Source organism: Zingiber officinale, chromosome 4B (assembly GCF_018446385.1).
Source record: "Zingiber officinale cultivar Zhangliang chromosome 4B, Zo_v1.1, whole genome shotgun sequence".
NCBI lineage: Eukaryota > Viridiplantae > Streptophyta > Magnoliopsida > Zingiberales > Zingiberaceae > Zingiber > Zingiber officinale.
This window is the reverse complement of record NC_055993.1, coordinates 130,783,333-130,804,268: the sequence shown is the minus strand read 5'-3', so window position 1 is coordinate 130,804,268 and position 20,936 is coordinate 130,783,333. Positions and strand designations below refer to the sequence as shown.

The following is a 20,936-nucleotide window of genomic DNA, read 5'->3' as shown; positions in this document are numbered from 1 at the left end:
GAAGAGGTCCCCGACGTTGACCCTCCGACACTCAAGCCAGTCACTGGAAGTATAGAAGGAAGCGGAGCAACAGTAACGCAAGCACAAACAGTAATAAAACGTACCTCCACCGGCACTTAGATCCCCCTTTATATAATAAAGCTATGGTGGGTGATGTGCACGCTCTTCGAGGTATGAACACGTTCTCCAATGTGTCATATGAACCTATCAAAAAAGTACCTCTTACACCGTACCTTGACAGGGCATGCATATCCCTGACAAGACAGTAGAAGCTTCCGTCGTATGATCCGCCTATTGACCATACCTCGTGTCAGAGGTACTATCTCCCAAAAGGATATCGAGAAATATAACAATGGTCCTGCTGTTTAGCCGAGCGGGGTAGTCGTACGGCCGGGACTCCTCCGCTCTGTCGGCATCAGAGAGATGGCAATGGTCCCGCTGCTTGGCCGAACGAGGTAGTCGCTTGGTCAGGACTCTTCCACTCTGTCAGCCTCAGCTGCTCTTCCTTGTGGTGACTAGGCGTAGTAGCTTGTCTATCCCGCTTGGACAAGCTCTTCGGTCTCCCTAGCGTCATGCCGCTCCGCACTGAGCGTCTGGTTGTTTTACCGAAATATCTCAAGCTCGACAGTTGCCCTGCTCGGACACTGATTGACCGACCGGCCTTTGTAGTCTCTTGTCGATCGGACACTGATTGCCCCGACCGGCCGCTGTAGCCGTCCTCCGCTCGACCACCGTAAGCAAGTCTTTTGACACCTTAGTGTGGACTACCTTGACTTTAACATCCACCTCGATAATTGATCTGTACCGGATAGGTCCCTCTTTATCGCCGCATCAAGTATAATGGATTTGTAAGGATGATTCATCCAATTGAATCGTGTTGTTAACATTGTATTGTTTCTTTCTTATACTATTCCTACTAGGTAGAATACTTGACACGATCAACTAAACTCACACACGACTATCATTAAACAATTAACGAATTGGTTTGTCAAGTTTGTTTTGCAAGCATTTTAATTTTAGTGCTCTATCTATTCATCCTTCCCGATCTTGTTGTATAAATGTATCATGGAGTGCTTGTGTTAGTCCTTTAAAAGTTTTGATATTTGAAAATGATGATTAAAGTGAGTGGTTTGTATTTAACAAGCTAATTAAGTGTGCAAGTTAACTTAGTTCGAGCTAGGGCTAGTGGAATCAAGCTAAACCTAGTGATAACCTTAACCACAAAGGGACATTGTCAAGCTTAAAGAAGTTACGTTGATCGAAGATTTGAAGATCAAATTCTATTTATTTATAATGTAGTAATGGGTAGATTGTATTTGAATGTGGATGTTGTACTTAGTTAAGAGCTATGTTACTTAGGGACCTTGTGTCAATGCCCAAAAGTATTAATATTAAGGAACTACTTAAGCTAGCTAGAAGTTCTAGATCAATAGGTTTGAGTTTGGCTGAAGTCGATATCAAAGTTACAAGTGACCTAAAAGATGTATGATCATCAAATATTCATTTGGACTACTTTTTTGTGAAAGTTCATATACCAATGTCGAAGTTTGGTCGACCAAACATTCATGGATTTGATTTTTTTTTTCTTCTAAATTTATATTTTCAAGAAATATTTAGAAATGTCCATTGGATGATAGTAACCATTACCTAACAATTCTCCTATTAATGTTGATCAACCAAAGTTGGATTTCGATCTACTAAAGTTTATGGATAAGATCGACTTGGTGATTCTAGCAGTGGGAATCCCCTATATAAAATGCCCTAGATGGTTTTGCTCAAATACAACTCATAGATCTCAAATTACATTGATTCATTGAGTGTCATTTGATCACAAATCAGAAAACCTATCTTGCATTGCATCATGATTATAGGATAAAAATGATCTTTTGTTGAGAATATAATCAAAATCTTACATTAAAAATATATGAAAAAAATTATGATTTTAAAATGAGGAAGATATCTTTATTAATTTGAGGTCTTTTAGATATAGTCGAAAAATAAATTCATAAGACTTAGGTCCAAATGAACAATATAAAATTCAATAGCCTCCTAGAATGTATTTATTTATTAAATTTTAAAATTTAAAGAGAAATAAATAACCATACAGTAAAAAAAATATCGTTTTCAGTTTTTATCCATCTAATTTTCACATTATACATCAATTCAACTTGGATTTTCTTCTCATGGCTATCACATTTCATCTACGAGTGGAGTTCTCATCATGAATAACATATTATGCTATTTCAAACTATCGCCAGTGAAAGTGAGAGAGGTCTCATACTTCAGTCTTGTGGTCCCAAACTCAATCAAATAGGAGGGCAATAAAGTTCAAGATTTATAGGTGGGTTGGGTGCCACTTGTCTCATTTCTTTCAAAAAGGAGATGCATGATCAGAGTATACAATTAGAAATTATGGCATTTCGATGTGTGTGGTATCGTGATAAAATACTCAGAGAACAAATAAGAAGATTAGAGTTTAAATTTCTATAAGGATGATTCTGAAGGTCAGCCTTTGAATATGCATAAACTATACTTCGAATTTATTTGATAGATAAATTAGGTGGAAAAATTATTTATCTTCGAAATTAGTTGGATGAATCTCAGACCGTTGGATTAAAACAAATGCATATGACAAAATATACTCATGCCATGCAAGAGGAAGCAAGCTACCTTTTCATGATCCCACCATTCATAATTGTCAATCACCTTTATTGAGTACAAAAGCTACTCTCAATCTGAACAATATATCTAAGTGAATGGATTGACACACCCCCAAACGCCTAAAGTCATGGTCAATTGCCACTCAAGTGATTTAGTTGACCACTATTCATTGGTCACAACTTATCCTTTGTGATGTTAATTGGGTGAAAACTAGGATGGTACTTTCTTTCAAAAATCATTAAATGAGCCTCCATATAGAAGTGAACAGCATTAAAATTGTTTGCCTTTATAATTCAAAGTAAAGTTCACTCTAATTTTCAAGTCTAGTTGTAAAATGAAGAACCTTTATACTTTAACTTGAAAAGAAAAACGATCATTATTCTCAGACTGATAAAATTGCTCACTTTGTTAAATTGGAGATAAAAGTCTCATCTGAATCACTTTGTAAAAATGGAAATTGTGTGTGTGTGTGATGGAGATGGAGATGTCAATGTCAAATGATTGATGGGTCTTTATCTCTCATTGAAATCACACCTCACCGGTGCTCCCACGAGCGTGGAAATCAAGTTGGTCGGCAGGGTGAAATGATTGACAGGTCTTCTCCATCAACTCATGGATGCTAATATGATCAGTGTCACTTTGCTGCATTCCAACTGCTTCCAATTTCGTCTCTGCGAATTAGTATAATCCATCATATTCCAATAAATGTTGACGATCAATTTTGAACCGATATAAAATATCTATTTGATCTTACTTATAACTAGATGAATAGCCTTATAATTTATCCGCTTCATATAAGGCCGTCCTAAAGAGTGCACTAAAGTGATGATTTTTTTTTTTACTCTAACAACTCTCAATCTCAGCATATATATATAATCTTGGCTCACACATCTCATTCACACTTGAACAATCAATTTAAATTTTTTACTTAATATTATAATTTAACCTTTAAATTTTAAAAATAAAATTCTATTATTATAATTTTTAAAAAATAATTAATTAATTAAAACAACGACACGGACGTCCGCAATTATCAAAAGTAACAAAAGGGAAACAAATTAAATGCGCACAGAATATAGATACGACATAAAGTGTTTATATATATATATATATATATAAAAGAATATTCTAATATATGGATATTTAAAAATTTTAATTTTGACTATTATAATTTAAAAGGAAAGTCTAAATTTTAAAGAAAAAAATATTATTTACTTAAACTCATTATAACCCAACTTTTAAATCTTAAATTCTAAATCTATATAATATACCATATCTGAAATTGTTAATTTTGAACACTCTAGATCAAAGAAAAAAATCTCAACTCTAAAGGAAAAATGATATCATATAATCCTTAATTTTTAAAATCTTAAATACTAAATACATATAATATACTCTAAGATAAATAAATAAATTTTATATATATATATATATATATATATATATTGCAACGATGAATTTTATATATTTTAGTGATGGTAAATTATTTATTAACAACCCAATAAAATAAAATAAAAATTCAAGATTGCATCTGTAGAATTTTGATACTGAATCACACAGCAAAAACTATATCTTGGAATATTGTGGAATTTTGGCCGAAAAGACAAACATAAATGATGAGGATTCACGTCTAGTTTTGTGTTTCTCTAACATTTGTCTTCCTGAAAAGAAAGACAAACAAAAATGGTAAAACCAACTCGAGGAAATACTGCTAAAATATCCTTTACATTTCAGAATGAGTAAATCTCTTATACAATGCATTGAAAATAAGAATGTCAGTTATTGTAACAAAGGCAATTAACAAAGTGAAACAAGTTGCGACATTAGAGTTATGTTAAGCTTGCCCTTCTGATGACTGCCAGCCATCAGAACCACTTCCCACATCTAAATCAGTCTCCAACTGATTGATATAGATAACTTAGAAATAAATGTTAAATATGATTGGAATAATGATGGCAACATTAGTGTAGCCTAACCAAGAAGGTAAAAATAAAAATAAAAATAAAAAACAATGAGGCTCCTACTCTACCTGATCACCCAGTAGCCAGTAATGCCACTTGAAATCAATAGCATTAATCTAAAGTATCCAGGGTATCCATCAGTGAATGAGGCTCATCAAATTATACAGCTTGAGCCTTTCGGCCTTTCTTTATTGAATGGCCTGTTTTCCGCTTGTGACGGCTAAAATCAGATACAAATCGGAACGTTTGACCACAACCTGGTTCCCGACAGACATAAGGACGATCACCAGTGTGCACCCTTATATGTTCAGTCCGGGCCCATGGCCACTTGAAGGTCATCTGGCACCCCTTCCATGGGCAAACAAGTGGCCGGTCATTCATGTGTACCTTGCGGTGGAGTACAAGATATTTGTGTGAGAAGAATTTTTTACCGCACCCTTTGACAGGGCAAATGTCCCTCTTGTGTAATGTTAAATCTTGCTTTGAACTGAAGCTCATGTTGCATCCCTCAATATCACATGTATACTCTTCCTTGGAAAGATATGCAACATGATTGGTTTTACCTTTCCTCTTAGACTGCTTAGTAGACAATTTGAGTTCATCGGGCTTGGAGGGTCGTTTCCTAAGACGTGAGCTAGGACCTCCTGCTTCATCTTTTAAATTAGACTTCCGTTTACTTATGTTGGCATCTTGTCCAAGCTGGCGACTTCTCGGAGTTTTCTTAAGTGAGGATCCAGAAGTTCCAGGTTCGTCATCAGTTTTTGAATTTCCACTTGCCACAGTGCATCTGCGTTTCTTATACTTTTCCTTCTGAGGCGGCTTCTTTCTCTTCTTGGAAGATTTTGCTGCCTGACAATCAGCTGCTGAATTACTTTTGAGGGGAACTCCATTTGAATCATCTACATATATCTGATCTAAAAGATCCTGATCATTTTCAAATGAATTTTGCCATTCAATCTGTCCTTGCTCCTCAGTTTCCTTCTTTTGGGCCAAGTAGGGGTGTACCTGGTTTGTCATCCAAACCTTACCACACCATCTACCAGCAACAACTATTTTCTTCTGCCTGCCTGCACGCCTTGCCAAAGCCCTTGACTTAACTGGGGAGTTACCAGTGGAATTGCAGCTAAAAGCCTTGTATATCACTGGATTATAGGGCATCTGCTTATTGTAGATGGGGGATTTGCTTAGGTTAGCAGTATAATATAGATTGATGTCTAATTTAACTGTCCAATCACTATTTGTGGGTATGACTTCCTCATCCCCCAAGGTTGCCTTGATTCTGTCTAAATCTTCTTTATCCGCCTCCCTGAAATTGATATTCTTCCAAGTGTACCCAATTCTTAGTTCTCTTTCCAATAGTTTTGCTTCTGATTCAATCTTAGGATAATCTGCATATGCAATTAATGGGGAAGTCAGTTGAACTCTACTGGAACAACTACTACTGCATTGCATCAGAAAACATATCTTTAATAAGAGCATTCTCCATTTCAGGACAATTCCATGTTTCAGAGAAACAAAACTACTTCAAAACTTGAATGCATCTAAGAATGAAGTATATTGTTTCAAAGCTGGAAAAAAAAGGATTAAATTCATTGATTGCAAATGGCACCCAAGCACGGAGCTTATGATTGTCAAAAGCAATGGCAAAGGCACAGAACCTATTTAAAATTTTAGTGAAGAAAAAATATATGTTTGAATATATAATGTATTATATCATTTTTTTCAGATGACAACTGCATGTTCTGCTCTACAGGTTATCCAGGTAAAACAATTGCAGCAAGTAATTGTCTCTTGTTTGATTATAGAACATGCCGGAATGGCAATAAAATATAGTTTAATATTTCGTTTGTAATATCAAACAGGAAATTACAACATCAGATTAGAAGAAGTCAAATTTCATATACCATGATAAATACAGTTTAGAGTCATGGAGCTTAAAACAATTCAGATGAATTACTTTTTGGCAAAGGTAACATGGAGTCAGGTATAATGCAACAAAGGCTCCAGACTAATTATAACAGCTTGAGTTCAAAGAATATAAACGCAAGTCTAGTTGATCTAATGGGAAGTGCACATATAGCTGCTAGATTGGAAAGAAAAATTGGTTCGTCATTCCAATTAACTGGATTAATAAACTAGGTTACCAGATTTTATCTTTGAATTGAAATAGAAGTTTGTGCCACGTGCTACATGCACGTCTTGCAGGTGAGCAGTTTGTTAGGTTACCATCTATACCCTGCACCAACTCCACAGACCTGCGTAACTTGCTTCCTGTGGAAGTCATCCATTTCTTCCGCAGCAGTTTCCAATCCAAGTCTAGTTGGGTGTGTAAGATTTATTGCCCATTCAAATGACAGACCACATCTCTCATTGGATTCAACTTTAACCTTGAACCTTAATCAAGTTCTGGCATAGATTTCTGGCAATAATCAGGTAGTTAGGTCAAACCGTGCCAAGCTAGAATATGACATCCAGAAGTTTGGTCCAGGGAAACAAATCATGAACAGGCTACAATCATTTTAAGCTGAACCTGAGCATTTATTTGCAATCTTAGCAATTTTAACAAAACAGCAAAAATTAGGTAAAAGGAAGAAACAAAACAAGTAGGAATACTGACGTAGAAGCATCATAAATAACTAAAACATGTTTACATAAGACATTTAATTAACTTGACAAATCACCTGGATGACATAACAGCATCATATGCCCCCCGCCTATATGCCTAAGTTGTTTTTCAACCTCTTTAGCATGCTCCAGACAGAATACATGCATCCGGGAAGAATCTCTTTCTGCCCCATGAATAAGTGAGGTGGTTGAGTTCATTATTTTTGTATCTACTTTACTAGCTTCTGGACATATTGCTGCAATTTTTTCAGGCATAGCCAGATTGTTAGAGATATCACAGTTTGCAGAAAGATTTACCACAGTAGCAGTTGGCTTTTCCTTCTTCAAGCTACAGGAACAAAGTTCAGCAGTTTGACTAGTCTGACACTCACCATGTTCCCTGCAATGAACATCTGTAGATTCTGTTACATTTCTGTTGCAGGATCTAGAAGTATCTACTGTTGTCTCCTTTTTTTCTAAAGTGCATGCTCCTGCAAAATTCCTGTTTTCTTTCTGATTTGAACTACATAATTCTAATTTCAGGTGGCATTTTTCAACAGCAATATCATGCCCATCTAAATTATCAGAACTATCAACAGATTGAGAACTTTGAGCAAACATCTCATTGTAGTCTGTACCAGGCAAGTCCAAATCTTCATTGGCTACACCTCTTGAACAATGGACCTGGGGCTCAACCTCAGATCTCAAGTCTTGATTAGCTAATGATAAGGATTTTGTTGCAGCATTTTTATAAAAGAGGATAGAATTTTCATGTGAAACACTTTCATCATCATTATCTGAAAGGTCTGCATAAACAGAAGCTAAAAGATCGAGTGCAGAAGTGTCGCCAGGACATCCAACATCAGACATTACTTCAGCCTGGTCTGAAACTTGAACAAATTTTCAGCATGAGAACTGAAGATAAGGGATAAAATCAAAATAACGTTATTATAAATTCTAGGCGTGAAGAAAATTATAGTTTAGAGAAAGAAACTTATAACAAATTTCCTGAGTGACTGTGCACAAGCATGCCATCTGAGAGTCAATTTATGAAACCTCTCCATCAGAAGTTCACTGAAAAGTTGACAAACTTTACTACACCAAAAATACAGGCTGAAATTAATTTTGCAAGTTTGCAGGTTGGAAATTGTATTTCCCACATGATTGACATAGTTACATGTAACAAGTGTCTAACCACTATGATATGATTAGATTATGCAAATTCTTGACAAGAAAAACAAGCAGAAAGATGCTGATTAACTGTGATGTGGATACTTATAAAACAGTGCCTTCAACAGTACAACTAAGGCAAAACATTCATGATTTTTATCTTATTCATAAATAACAAAAGCAGTGGCTTTGTTGGTCTTGCAATGACTAAGAAGTCTCTAATATATTGGGACTATGTTGGCATCAAGCCCTGGATATTGAACAAATCTGCAAGGACTTAGCTTAGGCCTACATAATTTTGGCATGTATCAATGTGAAAATAGCCGAGTAGTAGGCACACAAATAGCATGGCTTTATCAAACACAAAACTTCACTTCTTTAGTCTCTCAATGTAGGGGAAATTGCAAAAACAAATTCCAAGAAAGCAAATTCTTACAATGGAGAATCTGGAAATTAACAATGAAGGTTATAGACCCCAATACTTACCTTATTTTTGCTTACCATGTAATTAGATTTAATTTTATGATGTTGTTGGTTGAACAAAAATCTTATATGTTGGTCTCACTGCATGATCATTGAAAAATGATGAATAGATGAAATTCAAAATACTGATGCTTTCTGTCCATCCTCTAAACACTAAAAACACATATTAATCAGCAAAAGCCAACATAAGTTTTGGCATCCAGCATAATGGAACCAAAGATGGAAGCATTATCTTAGTCGTAGCATGAAAAAATAAAGATCAAAAGAACTGTAAGTGATTTCAGATATACAATGAAAGTAATATAACAGTGTCCCACATTGAAAATTATCAGACAATTTCTGAAAGAACAAGTGGTGTTGAACAATTTCAAAATATGACTTATCACATAGCAGATTCTGATGGTTGGGATAGATTGTTTGTATTTTTTCTGGTTATGATATTATATAATTTGCACAGGGGAACAACTAAACAAATAGAGCAAATCCCACACAGGGAAAATTACTAGGGTTTCCCAAGGTAGCCCTCTACCTATATCTTTTGTGTTATTGCCATTTACATATTCCTACATTTGTAAATTACAAAAAGGTCCTAATGTATTTATAGATATGTCTTCAACACACAGGATCAGTAGCATATTGGTATTCGCAACACATTAATCTTTGAAAAAAAAACAGGTGATATTTCTGATTTTGAATTATTTGCACTGAAAGTAAAATCATAGTGCAATCTTAAGGTTACATCTTACCAATGTCAATGTGTTTGTTTCTGCTTCTCTTCCAACTTTTTTCTCTGTCTATGCCACTATCTTTTCCTGAATCAACAAGGGGATTATGCAGGAAACCACAATCTACAGACATGAGATAATTGGCTGATCTTTCAGTGGGTTGAATGATAGCTACACATGCAAAGCTCAAGATTCCACAGGTGACACATGACAATAATCCTTGATCTAGCAATCCTTCACCTTGCCTTGTTCCTTCTTTTCCACCTTCCACTTTTTGTGAGTCAGATGGCAAATGTTTGGGATCAGAACTAGGAAATTTGCTCCATGTTCCTGATGAGTTTATTTTGCTGTTCTCTATTTGTACAGAGTTTCCATCAGTAGGAAACAAGCCATTGAAATCTCTGACTGTTGTTTTCCAGCTTAATCCAACAGCATTTGAAGGAGAAAGTTCTAATGCTTCTAGAGCTCCTTGCTGACTACATAAACCAAGTGACAATCTTGGCTTTACTTTTACTTGGGTTCTCATCAATGAATTTGAGAATAAAGGACTTTCAGGTACACTCTGAGGAAGAACCACACAGGAAGTTCCCCTATCAAGAAGAATGCTAAGTAAATAATTATTCTGAATCACATTTTGAACAAATGCTTTTTTTATCATCTCTTCCCCTTCTCCTTTCATTTTATGCTTGAGTCTAGAACTCCGTGGCTCACTTCCAAAGCCTATGGGCATCCTGGAAAAAGCAGCATCCATTCATTTTAATATTTTCTGATACGACAGTTAAAACATCAAGGATGATGAGATAAAAAGAATGTTCTTCTTTGATCTCAGATCTTAAGGAAAAAAGAAAAGTTTCTAACATTCATCCCAACAACAATAGTGAACTCATATCGCATTCATTGACACCTATTGAACTCAAACACAAACTAGAAAGTACAGGGTTGCATGACCAAAGCAAAACTCGTAGCATAATATTCCATTGTGAAGAAATGCAGAAACAGCATCAAATTTAATTAATGAGTGACTACATTTCTTGCAACTGTGAAAAAAATCAGCTGATATAGACCAAAAATGCAAACTTATTGATACATGCTTATGGTCGTATTTTTAAACTTATATGGTGAGTGTTGACAACCACATTATGCAATTGGGCTCCATATGCCCTATATGTCAATGAAGACAGACACACCTTGGAGAATATCCATTGCTAATATTCATCATACTGACATGATTGTAGTCTCAACTCCTAGTACCAATGATGCTCTATTCAAATGTCTACTATTTTTCTTATTCTTAGAATGTACTGTTACATTTGTGGCCAAAGCCAGCACTTGTTGGTTCGGTAAAGTGAGACCAAAGATGGAAAATTCATTCAAGGATGGGGTACGGAGTTCCTACTTGCATTGGAGTTCCATGACCTTTGCAGTAGGAGTCAGCAGAGTTGCATGAGAATAGAGCCAGGGCTCGCTAAAGGCGAGTACTCCACACAACTACAGAAGTGCCAAGATTTGTAATTCGCAGCATCTTCAACCCCAATGATAATAGACAACTCTGACGATTATAGTTGGTTCTATCTTATAGTATAAATTATTGTTTGCGCCAGTTAAATTAGAAAATCAAATAAAAATAAGTGTACAACATGAAATCCCATTTAGTGGGATAAGGCTTGGTTGTTGTTGTAACATGAAATCAAATTTTTGTGTGTAATCAAGACAGGATAAACACCATGGGTAAAATGACCATTTTAACCATTTTCAGGTTTCTATCTCCTTTGCTTTCTTCCCAAGTAAAGCAGCCTTGATGTTAAAATTCCATTCTCCAATTTTGTCTTCCCTAGTAAACAACAGGGGAAAAAATCCAAACATTCTTTCTGTCTATCGTTTCTATTTCCTTCCTCCCAAGTCCCAAGTAAATGGGGTTTTAGTTTTCACACTGATATTGCTATCATTATATTTTTTAGCTAAGATTGCCATATAAATTTCTTTCATTTACACCCATCCTGATTTAAATTAGAATACCATATCACTTCAGTGCTCCCACAGATAAGACCATATCCTATTGTGCCAACGATGCAAAATCAAAAACAAATAAAGGACAAAATTTGATGATATGTTTCGAGTAGTATACCACATCTAAGGAGTGGTATATGAATCATATTAGGTGTGTTGTACGGCATATGCCAGTAAGTGCTCACAGTTCTAGAGAACCACAAGAAACAAAGTGGTCCTCCTAATGAACATCTCTTGGACTGACAAATTCAATCAGTATGGAAAAGTTTTTCAAACCCCTAATTGCAGCATCTTACTTCTCTATCAAACTATCTCCTTAGAAACAACATACAGTGAGCAAAAGGAAACCGCTGTAGTGTGGAAATCATTGTTCAAGTTAGTGGCAATGCAAAACCAACCTAGATAAGATACATCCTTCTAGAAACTAGTTAGGCAGATAATTACATAGACAGTGGTAGTTCAATATTGAACAGGAGAAGTACATTATAGAAAAGAGTGAATCATAAAAATAGGATATCTTAATAATCACATATAGTGATTCAAAAACAAAATTCAAACTATGGCCAGTGCAAAATTAGTACTGCCATTAAATAGGGACCTAATTTAGTAGATCAAATCCATGGCCAGTGCAAAATTGAAACACAAACAAAATTCAAAAAAATAAAACTAAAGAAAGATTACTTAGTTATAGTATCCTACTGACATTAGACCCACACTGCAACTAGAGTCAGTTTTGTTTGGTTTCCTTTCCATCCCACATTCCTCATACTTTACAACCAACTACTAGTGTCAATGAAAATATATAACAAAAAGATTACAGTATAACACTAACAAAAGAAACTTAAGATAAACAAAAACAGAAGCCATCACAGAATGATGATACAATAGTTAAAAGACAAATTTGAATAAAACAACCTGCAATGCATCAATCTGCTAAAGCTAACCTAGTACGTAATGATAATGCAAGTGCATATAGCAACTGAAAATGAGAAACCATAGGTGGATAATTCATTGAAGCCCTTCGAACTGCAGCTTCTTTGGCAAATCTCAACCATTCAGGAGTAGCAATGTTTGCTGCCTCCCCACAGTTGAATCCTGTGAAGACAATAACAAACTATTTGTGATTATGCAACACTTCCCAAAATGCACCAACGTGGTATGTTTATTGTTGAAAAACTGTTGGTTTGCATGATTCAAGACATTGGTGTAAATGTGAGAAAACTCATGTTACAGAACCTTGTATTGGGAGTGATACAAGCATCAGTGAACATATCAAGGCTAAAATGATTTGCAAATAACAAGGTGATGGATAAGAAGGTACTAAATTTTGGTTGTTTCTAGTCCAAAATAATTTAATTTAAATTTATCACATGAAATGTACACCATAGCATGTTATAACTTATAACATCCTTTATCTCCTGGCCCTGCCAACGAGTAAAAGAAAAAAATATCAGAAGGAATCATATACATTTCTGGGAATAAATGTGTTCTCATACCATGCCTGATTCTTTTTTACTCTTTATTTCCTGATCCCCATTTTCAAATTAAATTTCCAATTATTCTCAGTGAAATTCGAACAAAGGATGAGACATTTTTTTCTTATTTTGGTATTGTAAATAGCATCTCCACAGTTCTGTTGTCTTACCAGTCATCCTTCTTCTTTTTTCCTATTACTATATTCAAAAATTATTCTACTATTAATCATCTATTAAACAGTCATTTAGATGTAGCAAAAGTATAGATGAGGAAACAGTAATCAGATGGTTAAGAAGTTTGAGATGTGGAGTTTACATGATTAACATCTCAGCTTAAAAGCAAAACCAATTATATCTTCAGCCAACCCAGAAGTCATGAGTTTCATTTTTAAGTCATTTGTTTTCAGTTTTGACCATTGAACTCTTGATTAAGACAAGAAAAAGCAAACATTTTGGCTAAATAAGGAATTAGATAGTAATTTTCACAACATTAAGTCACAAAGTCTTGGATACCACTACATAATAGCCATTGTTGGATATTAAACTAGATTAAAAGGGCATCAAGATATCAGATTTATTGTTTCTTTTACGGGGGAAAATCTTTGTAGCAAAGACAGAAAACCAAGGAAGAAATACAATTAGAAATAGTTCTCAAGTTGTCACTCCCAAATGGATGCATATCCAATAACGAAGTCTTGAACCACCCCTATAGCAAAATTTGGCCATCTAAGTCAGTAGTAAATTCTTATAGTAATTAATTAACTGCAAGGTGAAATTGTTTAGGCATATGTCTTCATACTTAAAAGGGGAAAATATAGTACTACTGCTATCCTCAAACAGAGAACTAATAATATCTCATATCAACAGTGTTTTAACTTCCGGTTCTATTTACATCAAAATAAGTTTGCTTATACACATTATGGTTATGCTGCTTCTGCTATATATCAACTGAACTCAACCTATTAAGTTATATACACTTTTCCACATTGGCTAATATATATTCAATTCATTTACAGATTATCCATAAAATAGGGTGACGTTTTGAGCAATATGATACTGCTTAAGGCTGCAACGACTGACCCCCTCCTCAGACTCCAATTAGTGGGTGACACATTCAATGGAACTGCCCCATGTAAGACTGTCAAAAAGTACCTAGCTATATATAAATCACAGTTCATCCAAATACCATCTTTGCTTCCATCCATCAATAGGAGGACTTTATTGAGAAATACTCAAGGTCTGCTGTAAAAGTATGTTAGGAGGGCATGGCCTACCATGACTGAATCCCATATGATAAGCTCCAGGAAATGTGACAACAAACTCTCCAGCATTTTGGACCAACCTGCTCAAAGAAAATAAACTAGCTATAATGAACAAAAAAGGAAGGATAGTGGGGATTCCAAAATCAATCTGTGTAAATATCACCTGCAGCATGGGATCCCCATCTGAACAAATACTTCAGGAGACATAACAGTGGTCTTCTCACCCAGGATGGCAAAAGTCACTGTCAAGGTTTCATTCATTTTAACTAATGGTTTACCAAGTCATTTGGATACTCTAATGACCTTTTTAAGTAGCTAAACAATCATTGTGTAAAAACACATAATATTATTAAAGGCAACCTTCTTAGTTAATATTTAATTGATAAAACTAGGTGTGAGAACAGCATGCTTATAAGAAACTAAAATATTACAAAAGAAATTTCATGCTTCAATTGTCAAAAACATAAAATAAAATATAAAATGTAAAGCAAAGGAGCATTTATCATTACTATAAGAAGATTTCTGGAGTATGTAATTAGTCAGAAGTTCGGAGGGAAAAGAAAAAGACACTTATAGCAATTGATGAAGCGCAAGCATCTAAAATGTGCTAGCATGGCTTAGTCTTGGACCCACTAAGTACCATCCCTGTAAATCCTTAAAAAGATAACCTTGTTCCAAGCATGCAGCACATCATTGTAAGCATTTGCATGTTCTAGAATTTTATGATCAAGTATAATGGCAACAAGTTGGCAAAAAGCGACAGCGCTCGCCCCAGCGCCCCCGCCAACCCGTCCCAAGGCCAACACGGAGGAGGTAAATCACAGATGACTAGTAGTCCTTGGAATAATGACTGGCACATGAGGGAGGTATTTACCTTGCTATGTCGAGATTCAAATCTCATACCTCAAGTTGACAGCACCTCATGCGCTAACCACTCGGCTGCCCCAAGGGGACAACTATAATGGCAACAAGCCACAAGATTAGATGGTATATGACCATGTCATGCTCATATCAGTGATTGCACGAGATGGAAGGACATGATTACAACATTCTGCACATTAGTACAGAATCATCATTTCAAAAGCAGCAAATCAAGATTCAAGAGGATAACGCATCAATTCCAAAAAGAAAAAGAAAAAAACATTGAAGATCATACATCTGACTATACTATGATCAAGGACACATGCAGATTAATTCATCCAGGTGGCCCCTCAGTGGCTAAACAAGCATGTGCTAGGTATCACATAGACCATGAATGCAACATTTCTACTTGGGTTATAGCCTTCACATCGGTTATAAAGGCTGTCACTGTCAGGCATGATCTCTAAATTTTTAGATCTACTATTTCACATGTGGATTTCTAGATTTTTTTTTTCTTTTTAGCCCTTAAAATGTTCATGAGAGGGTACAACGTAGCTGAGTCCGTTAATATCTGTTAGTTCTCTATTCCAATCTGTTCCGATACCTAGGCAGCAAAGTCCTAAAAGTGTAGGTGGTGAAGAAAAGAATCATGCGACCATGATATGCTGAGTTACACAAAGAACTAAAGAGAAAATCGGAATGCAGCATAAACGAGCATATTTAGATAACTAGACTCACTGAGGGGGTTTAACTCCCCGCCGTAGCCATGCACCCGAACCACCTCCTCAAATGCGAGTCTGGCATCCCTCGGCACTCCGTACCATGTTTTCCCTGAGCCCATGTGGAGGTAATTTAAGCTATGCAGCTCATGGTCCTCGACGTGCCACGCGAACCAGCTGAAGAGCATGGCAACGTACACCATGGGGGACGTCACCCCTGGAATCTCCTCCTTCATCAGCCGAAGCAGAGAGCTCTTGGCCCGGGACACGCCCCGCATGTTCCACGCAGACTCACCGACGTTAACCGGTAGACGATCAGGCCAGGAGCTCCTGCCCGAGGCAGGGAGCGGGACGAACCCGGACCCCGGCATGTCGTTGGCGTACTCAACGGTGAAGGGCTTGTCCGCAGAGGCCCGCCAGAAGAGGGTCTCCATCTCAAGCGGGGAGAGCGCAGCGGCAGAAGCGGCCTTCCGGCTCACGGTCCGGCGCACATACGAGCGTTCGAACTTCCGGGCCTTGACCTCGAACTGCTGGAGAGTGTGGTACGCGCCGCTCTGCCATACGTGCTTCTGGACGGGGCGGGGGCGGCGAGGGCAGAAGCCGATCTGCTGCTGGCGGGTAGTGAACGTCGGGGGCTGCTTCTTGGGGAGGGGACACCGGGCGGCGAATGAGCGGTTCAGATTGGCGAGGGCGGTCTTCTTGGGGGGCGAGGGAAAGGGGGGCACGATCTTGCAGATGCCGAAGGGGGCGGCCTCCTTCTCGATCTTGAGGATGTAGGCGATGGGGTCGTGGAAATCCTGGGGCTTCGGATGGAACTCCGGGGCCGATGGCAGTGACCGGAGCCAGAGCGGCACCTCAAGGGGAGGCAGCTCGGGGGCCGCCGCGCCTGGGGAGGAGGACGACGAAGCTCCGTCGGCCATCAGCAGTGGCGGAGCAGGATCGCCCTCATGGCCTCATGTCCATGTCGAAGAGAGCGAGCTTCCACTCTGCCTTGATGCCTTGCTCTTCTCGGCGATGTGGAGAGGGAGAGGAGCAGAGCAGAGCAGAGGATGAGAGAGAGAGAGAGAGAGAGGCATCAAGCCATCAAGTGGAAGAGGGAGAGTAACGGAATTACATATGTGCCCCTGAAAGGTTTTCGCTTTTTCCACCTTAAAATTTACGCACCTTTCAGAACGCCCGCCGGATATGTGAAATTCCTCTTTCGCTCCCTGTAGTTTATTATATGCCTCTTTCACACCCCTATAATCTAATAAATTATTTCATTTTACCATTTTGCTATTTAATCTTCCTTTCAACTTTCAAGCTTGCTTAATTTGTTTTTTTAATAAAACTAATTAAATTTACACATTTAACTAATTTGATCGACAAAAGGAGGTTAACATTGATTTGATTGAAATTATAAATGAACATTTTTCTGGATTGAAAATGGTAAGAGATAAAATGGATGGGAGGATTCGATTTTCATACGGAATAAACTTATATTTATAATGATGGTAAAAGATGAATACGTTCGTTTTTAGTATCCCTGTCAATTCATCACAAGATAATACGGAGAAAGTAAATCACGGATGACTACTAGCGTTTGGAATAGTGACTAACATATGAGGGAGACATATACTTCGATTTTATTGATATTCGAATCTCATACCTCATGATGATAACACCTCATACGCTAGCCACTAAACTCATCTGAAAGGACAACTTTCGCCTATAATGCTCAAACTATTAGGAGTCATTGGTACTTTCAAATTTACCTTGTGGTGAATCGGAGGAACGTCTTCCGCTTTTAGGACTAGTTGATAGATGAATTAACTAAAAAAATAAATCTCATTCTCTCATTTATGTTGCAACATATCCTATTGAATCACTTTGATTACAATGAACATCCTCACTGATTAAAAAAACTCATTCTCACTCAAGCACATGCTTGAGAAGTTTAAATTACTTTGTGATGCGAAATTATCCATTACGATCCATCTGTGCTTTCCAATTACTCTAATAACTGATAGAAATTTTTGATGGGATCATCTCCAAGATTAGTTAGATCATAAAGCTAGATATATGATTTACCCAAAAAAAAAATTATAGGATTGAAGAAGCGCTAGAGGGGATGAATAACAGATTTTATTTTTACATATTTTTCAGAAAATATGTAGCGGATATAAAAATAACAACAAACAAAATAATGTTATCATAGTTTCTTTTTACTTGGTTCATAATCTGACGATTGCTAGTTCAAGACTCACGATCGTTGATCACTTCCGATAAACAATTCACTAAAAATCTCTTTCTCCGAATGAAAATTCAAAGGCGAAGATTTGTCTTTTACCAAAAATGGGAATGGTAACAAGTCAATCAACCCTTAAAAATTGTATAAAAAAAAGACAAATGCAATAATAAAATTATACTGATACAAAAAAAAACTGAAGTAGAGTGTCGATATTAGAGCAGTATTGGAGCGTCGTAGTCAAATTTCAGAGCAGCATGAAGATCGTTTGAGCATAGAATGATATTGTTCTTTGATCTTGGTCGAACACTAGTTTTATAAAGCATTTGGGGCACCTCGAATGACCCAAGGTGCCTCAAATAGGCCTTATTTGATTCACTGTCGTTGCTAATTATCTTCTTGATAACATTTCTAGTTCAAGGCGTCTTGGATGTTCCGAGACACCTCCAAGCATCCTGGGGACCTTCTAATCATCTCGAGGTGCCTCCAATCAGACCTAGGATACCTCCAATCTATTGGTTCAATATCGAAATCTTCCGAAAGTCATAATTTTTTATTCGAGACTCAGAATCAGACTTTGTTAGTGATCATGCGTGCAGAATTTGAAGATGTACATATGTCTCTGTAACACAAAGTTAGCACACAAGCATAATATAAAGCTGATATAAAATAGTTTTGACAGTCTCAAAACTATCTGGTCCTGACTTTTAGATTTCCATGAAATCTTAGGTCAGGCAGATGCCTACTATTCCCTTCAAGGGAGCACATCCTCATCTACTTCTCTTAAAAGAAGTTTCTTGACTTGTCAAACATCCGGTCTTCCAAACTTGTTTGGACTTCCAGTTCGACATCTGATCCTCCGACCCCCAAGACTTCCTCTCGATATTTGGTCCTCCAATCCCATCAAGACTTCTCCTCTGGCGTAATCGATCTGCCAAGTCTTCCTGCCCAGTCCCACTAACTAGGATTTCCTTGTCTAACCACAACTAGGACTTTCACTTGCCTAACCACAACTATGATTTTTCCTTTGTCAAGTATCCACTAGGACTTTTATCTTTGCTTAGTATCCAGTCAATTTAACCTACTAGGACTTTTTGGTTGAGCTACCTGCACACTTAGTGTTGCGACCGTTGTACCCGCTAGAGGGGGAGTGAATAACGTTTCGTCACACACTTGTGCTTGCTTCATCTTGATATGCAGCAGAAAATAAAAACAAACACACACAATGCTAACACCTAGTGTTTACTTGGTATCCACCTCAAGATGAGGTGACTAATCCAAGGATCCACACACCGACTCACTCCTCCACTATGAAACACTCCTTCTTGGTTGCAGCCGGAGGCAAAGAAGCCTCGTACAAACCCACACAACACTACAACACTCACACAAGAAGAAAATACACGAATACAAATTAAATATACACATCTTCTTGCTTACTTGTTGCTTGTTGTGGTTGCCTCTTGAATCTTAGAGATGCACTCCAAGAACCCTCAAGAACTAGCAAGAATCTTGGAGAAGATCGCTGATGAAAATCGCTGAAGAGCTGCTCAATAGATCGCAAAGATTTGGCGAAGAAAAAGTTCCGCCCAGGCTATATACAGTGTTCTCAATCGATTGAGATCAACCCCAATCGATTGCCACATCACATCCGCACAATCCTAGCCGTCCATCACCTGCATCCTGCGCAACGGTCGAATCCCAATCGATCGACCAATTGATTGGGAACATCTGGATCGATCGGTGGATCGATCCAGAACCATTTTGTGCTTCTCGCGATCGCGCGAGAACACCCCTGCCCAATCGATCGACCGATCAATTGGCAGCTCCCAATCGATCGCCCGATCGACTGGGAAGAGCTTTGTGCTCACAAAATATGGTCCCAATCGATCGACCAATCGATTGGGACATTCCTTCCTTCGCAACACACTCCAATCGATCTATTAATCGATTGGTCCCTGGTTCAATCGATCGCCCGATCGATTGACCAGCCTGGACTTGACTCAAACTCAAGTCTAAACTCCTAAACCCAAATCCCGGTCAACCATGACCTGTTGGGTATCCATGCCTAGCATTTGGCCAGCATTCGACCGACCTTGAACTAGCATCTAGCCTCCTCCATCAGCCTTACGTCCCTCGGATATCTCCCATCCTTCACGCCTTGCCTTCAGGAGCTTCCTTCGGCCTCATCCTAGTTGTCGGATTATACACCACACTCGATCAACCTCGAACTAGCCTTCTAGCCTCCTCCATCAGCCTTGCATCCCTCAGATATCTCCCATCTTCACGCCTTGCCTTCAAGAGGTTCCTTCGGCGTCATCCTAGTTATCGAGTTCTCCTTGCCAAGTCACACTAGGACTTACCTTGCCAAGACCACATGCTTGGACTTTCGACCTTTGCCAATATCACACTTGAACTTTCCCAATTGCCTGGCTCATCACCAGGACTTTCTCCCTTTGCTAAGATCACACTTGGACTTTTCAATTGCCTAATCTCACTTATCAGGAATTTCACCACCAAGTATAGTCAACACTGACCTACTTGACTTCTCTCTTGCCTAACCTCCAGTTAGGACTTTCCTAGATACCTAAACTCCAGTTAGGACTTTCCCATTGCCTAAACTCCAGTTAGGACTTCTAGACACTTAAACTCCAGTTAGGATTGTTGGGGTTGCAAGGTTGCAAACATAGTCCCATATTGAAAACACATGGGAAAGATCATGGGTTTATAAGAGAAAAGATATCTCCATTGGCATGAGGCCTTTTGGGGAGAGCCCAAGAGCAA

General features: G+C 37.8%; 1 protein-coding gene across 1 annotated transcript; it reads right to left on the bottom strand.

Moving 5' to 3' along the window:
- Positions 1-4,367: 4,367 nt before the first annotated feature.
- LOC121976776 (lysine-specific demethylase JMJ705-like) lies at positions 4,368-17,025 on the bottom strand. The gene is made up of 7 exons (XM_042529114.1): positions 15,948-17,025; positions 14,512-14,590; positions 14,361-14,428; positions 12,556-12,706; positions 9,626-10,335; positions 7,304-8,110; positions 4,368-6,010 (listed from the first exon to the last, which is right to left on the bottom strand). Exons 1-7 carry the CDS (start codon positions 16,846-16,848, stop codon positions 4,782-4,784), a joined length of 3,945 nt encoding a protein of 1,314 aa, XP_042385048.1. The 5' UTR covers positions 16,849-17,025; the 3' UTR covers positions 4,368-4,781.
- Between the last annotated feature and the right edge of the window lie 3,911 nt (positions 17,026-20,936).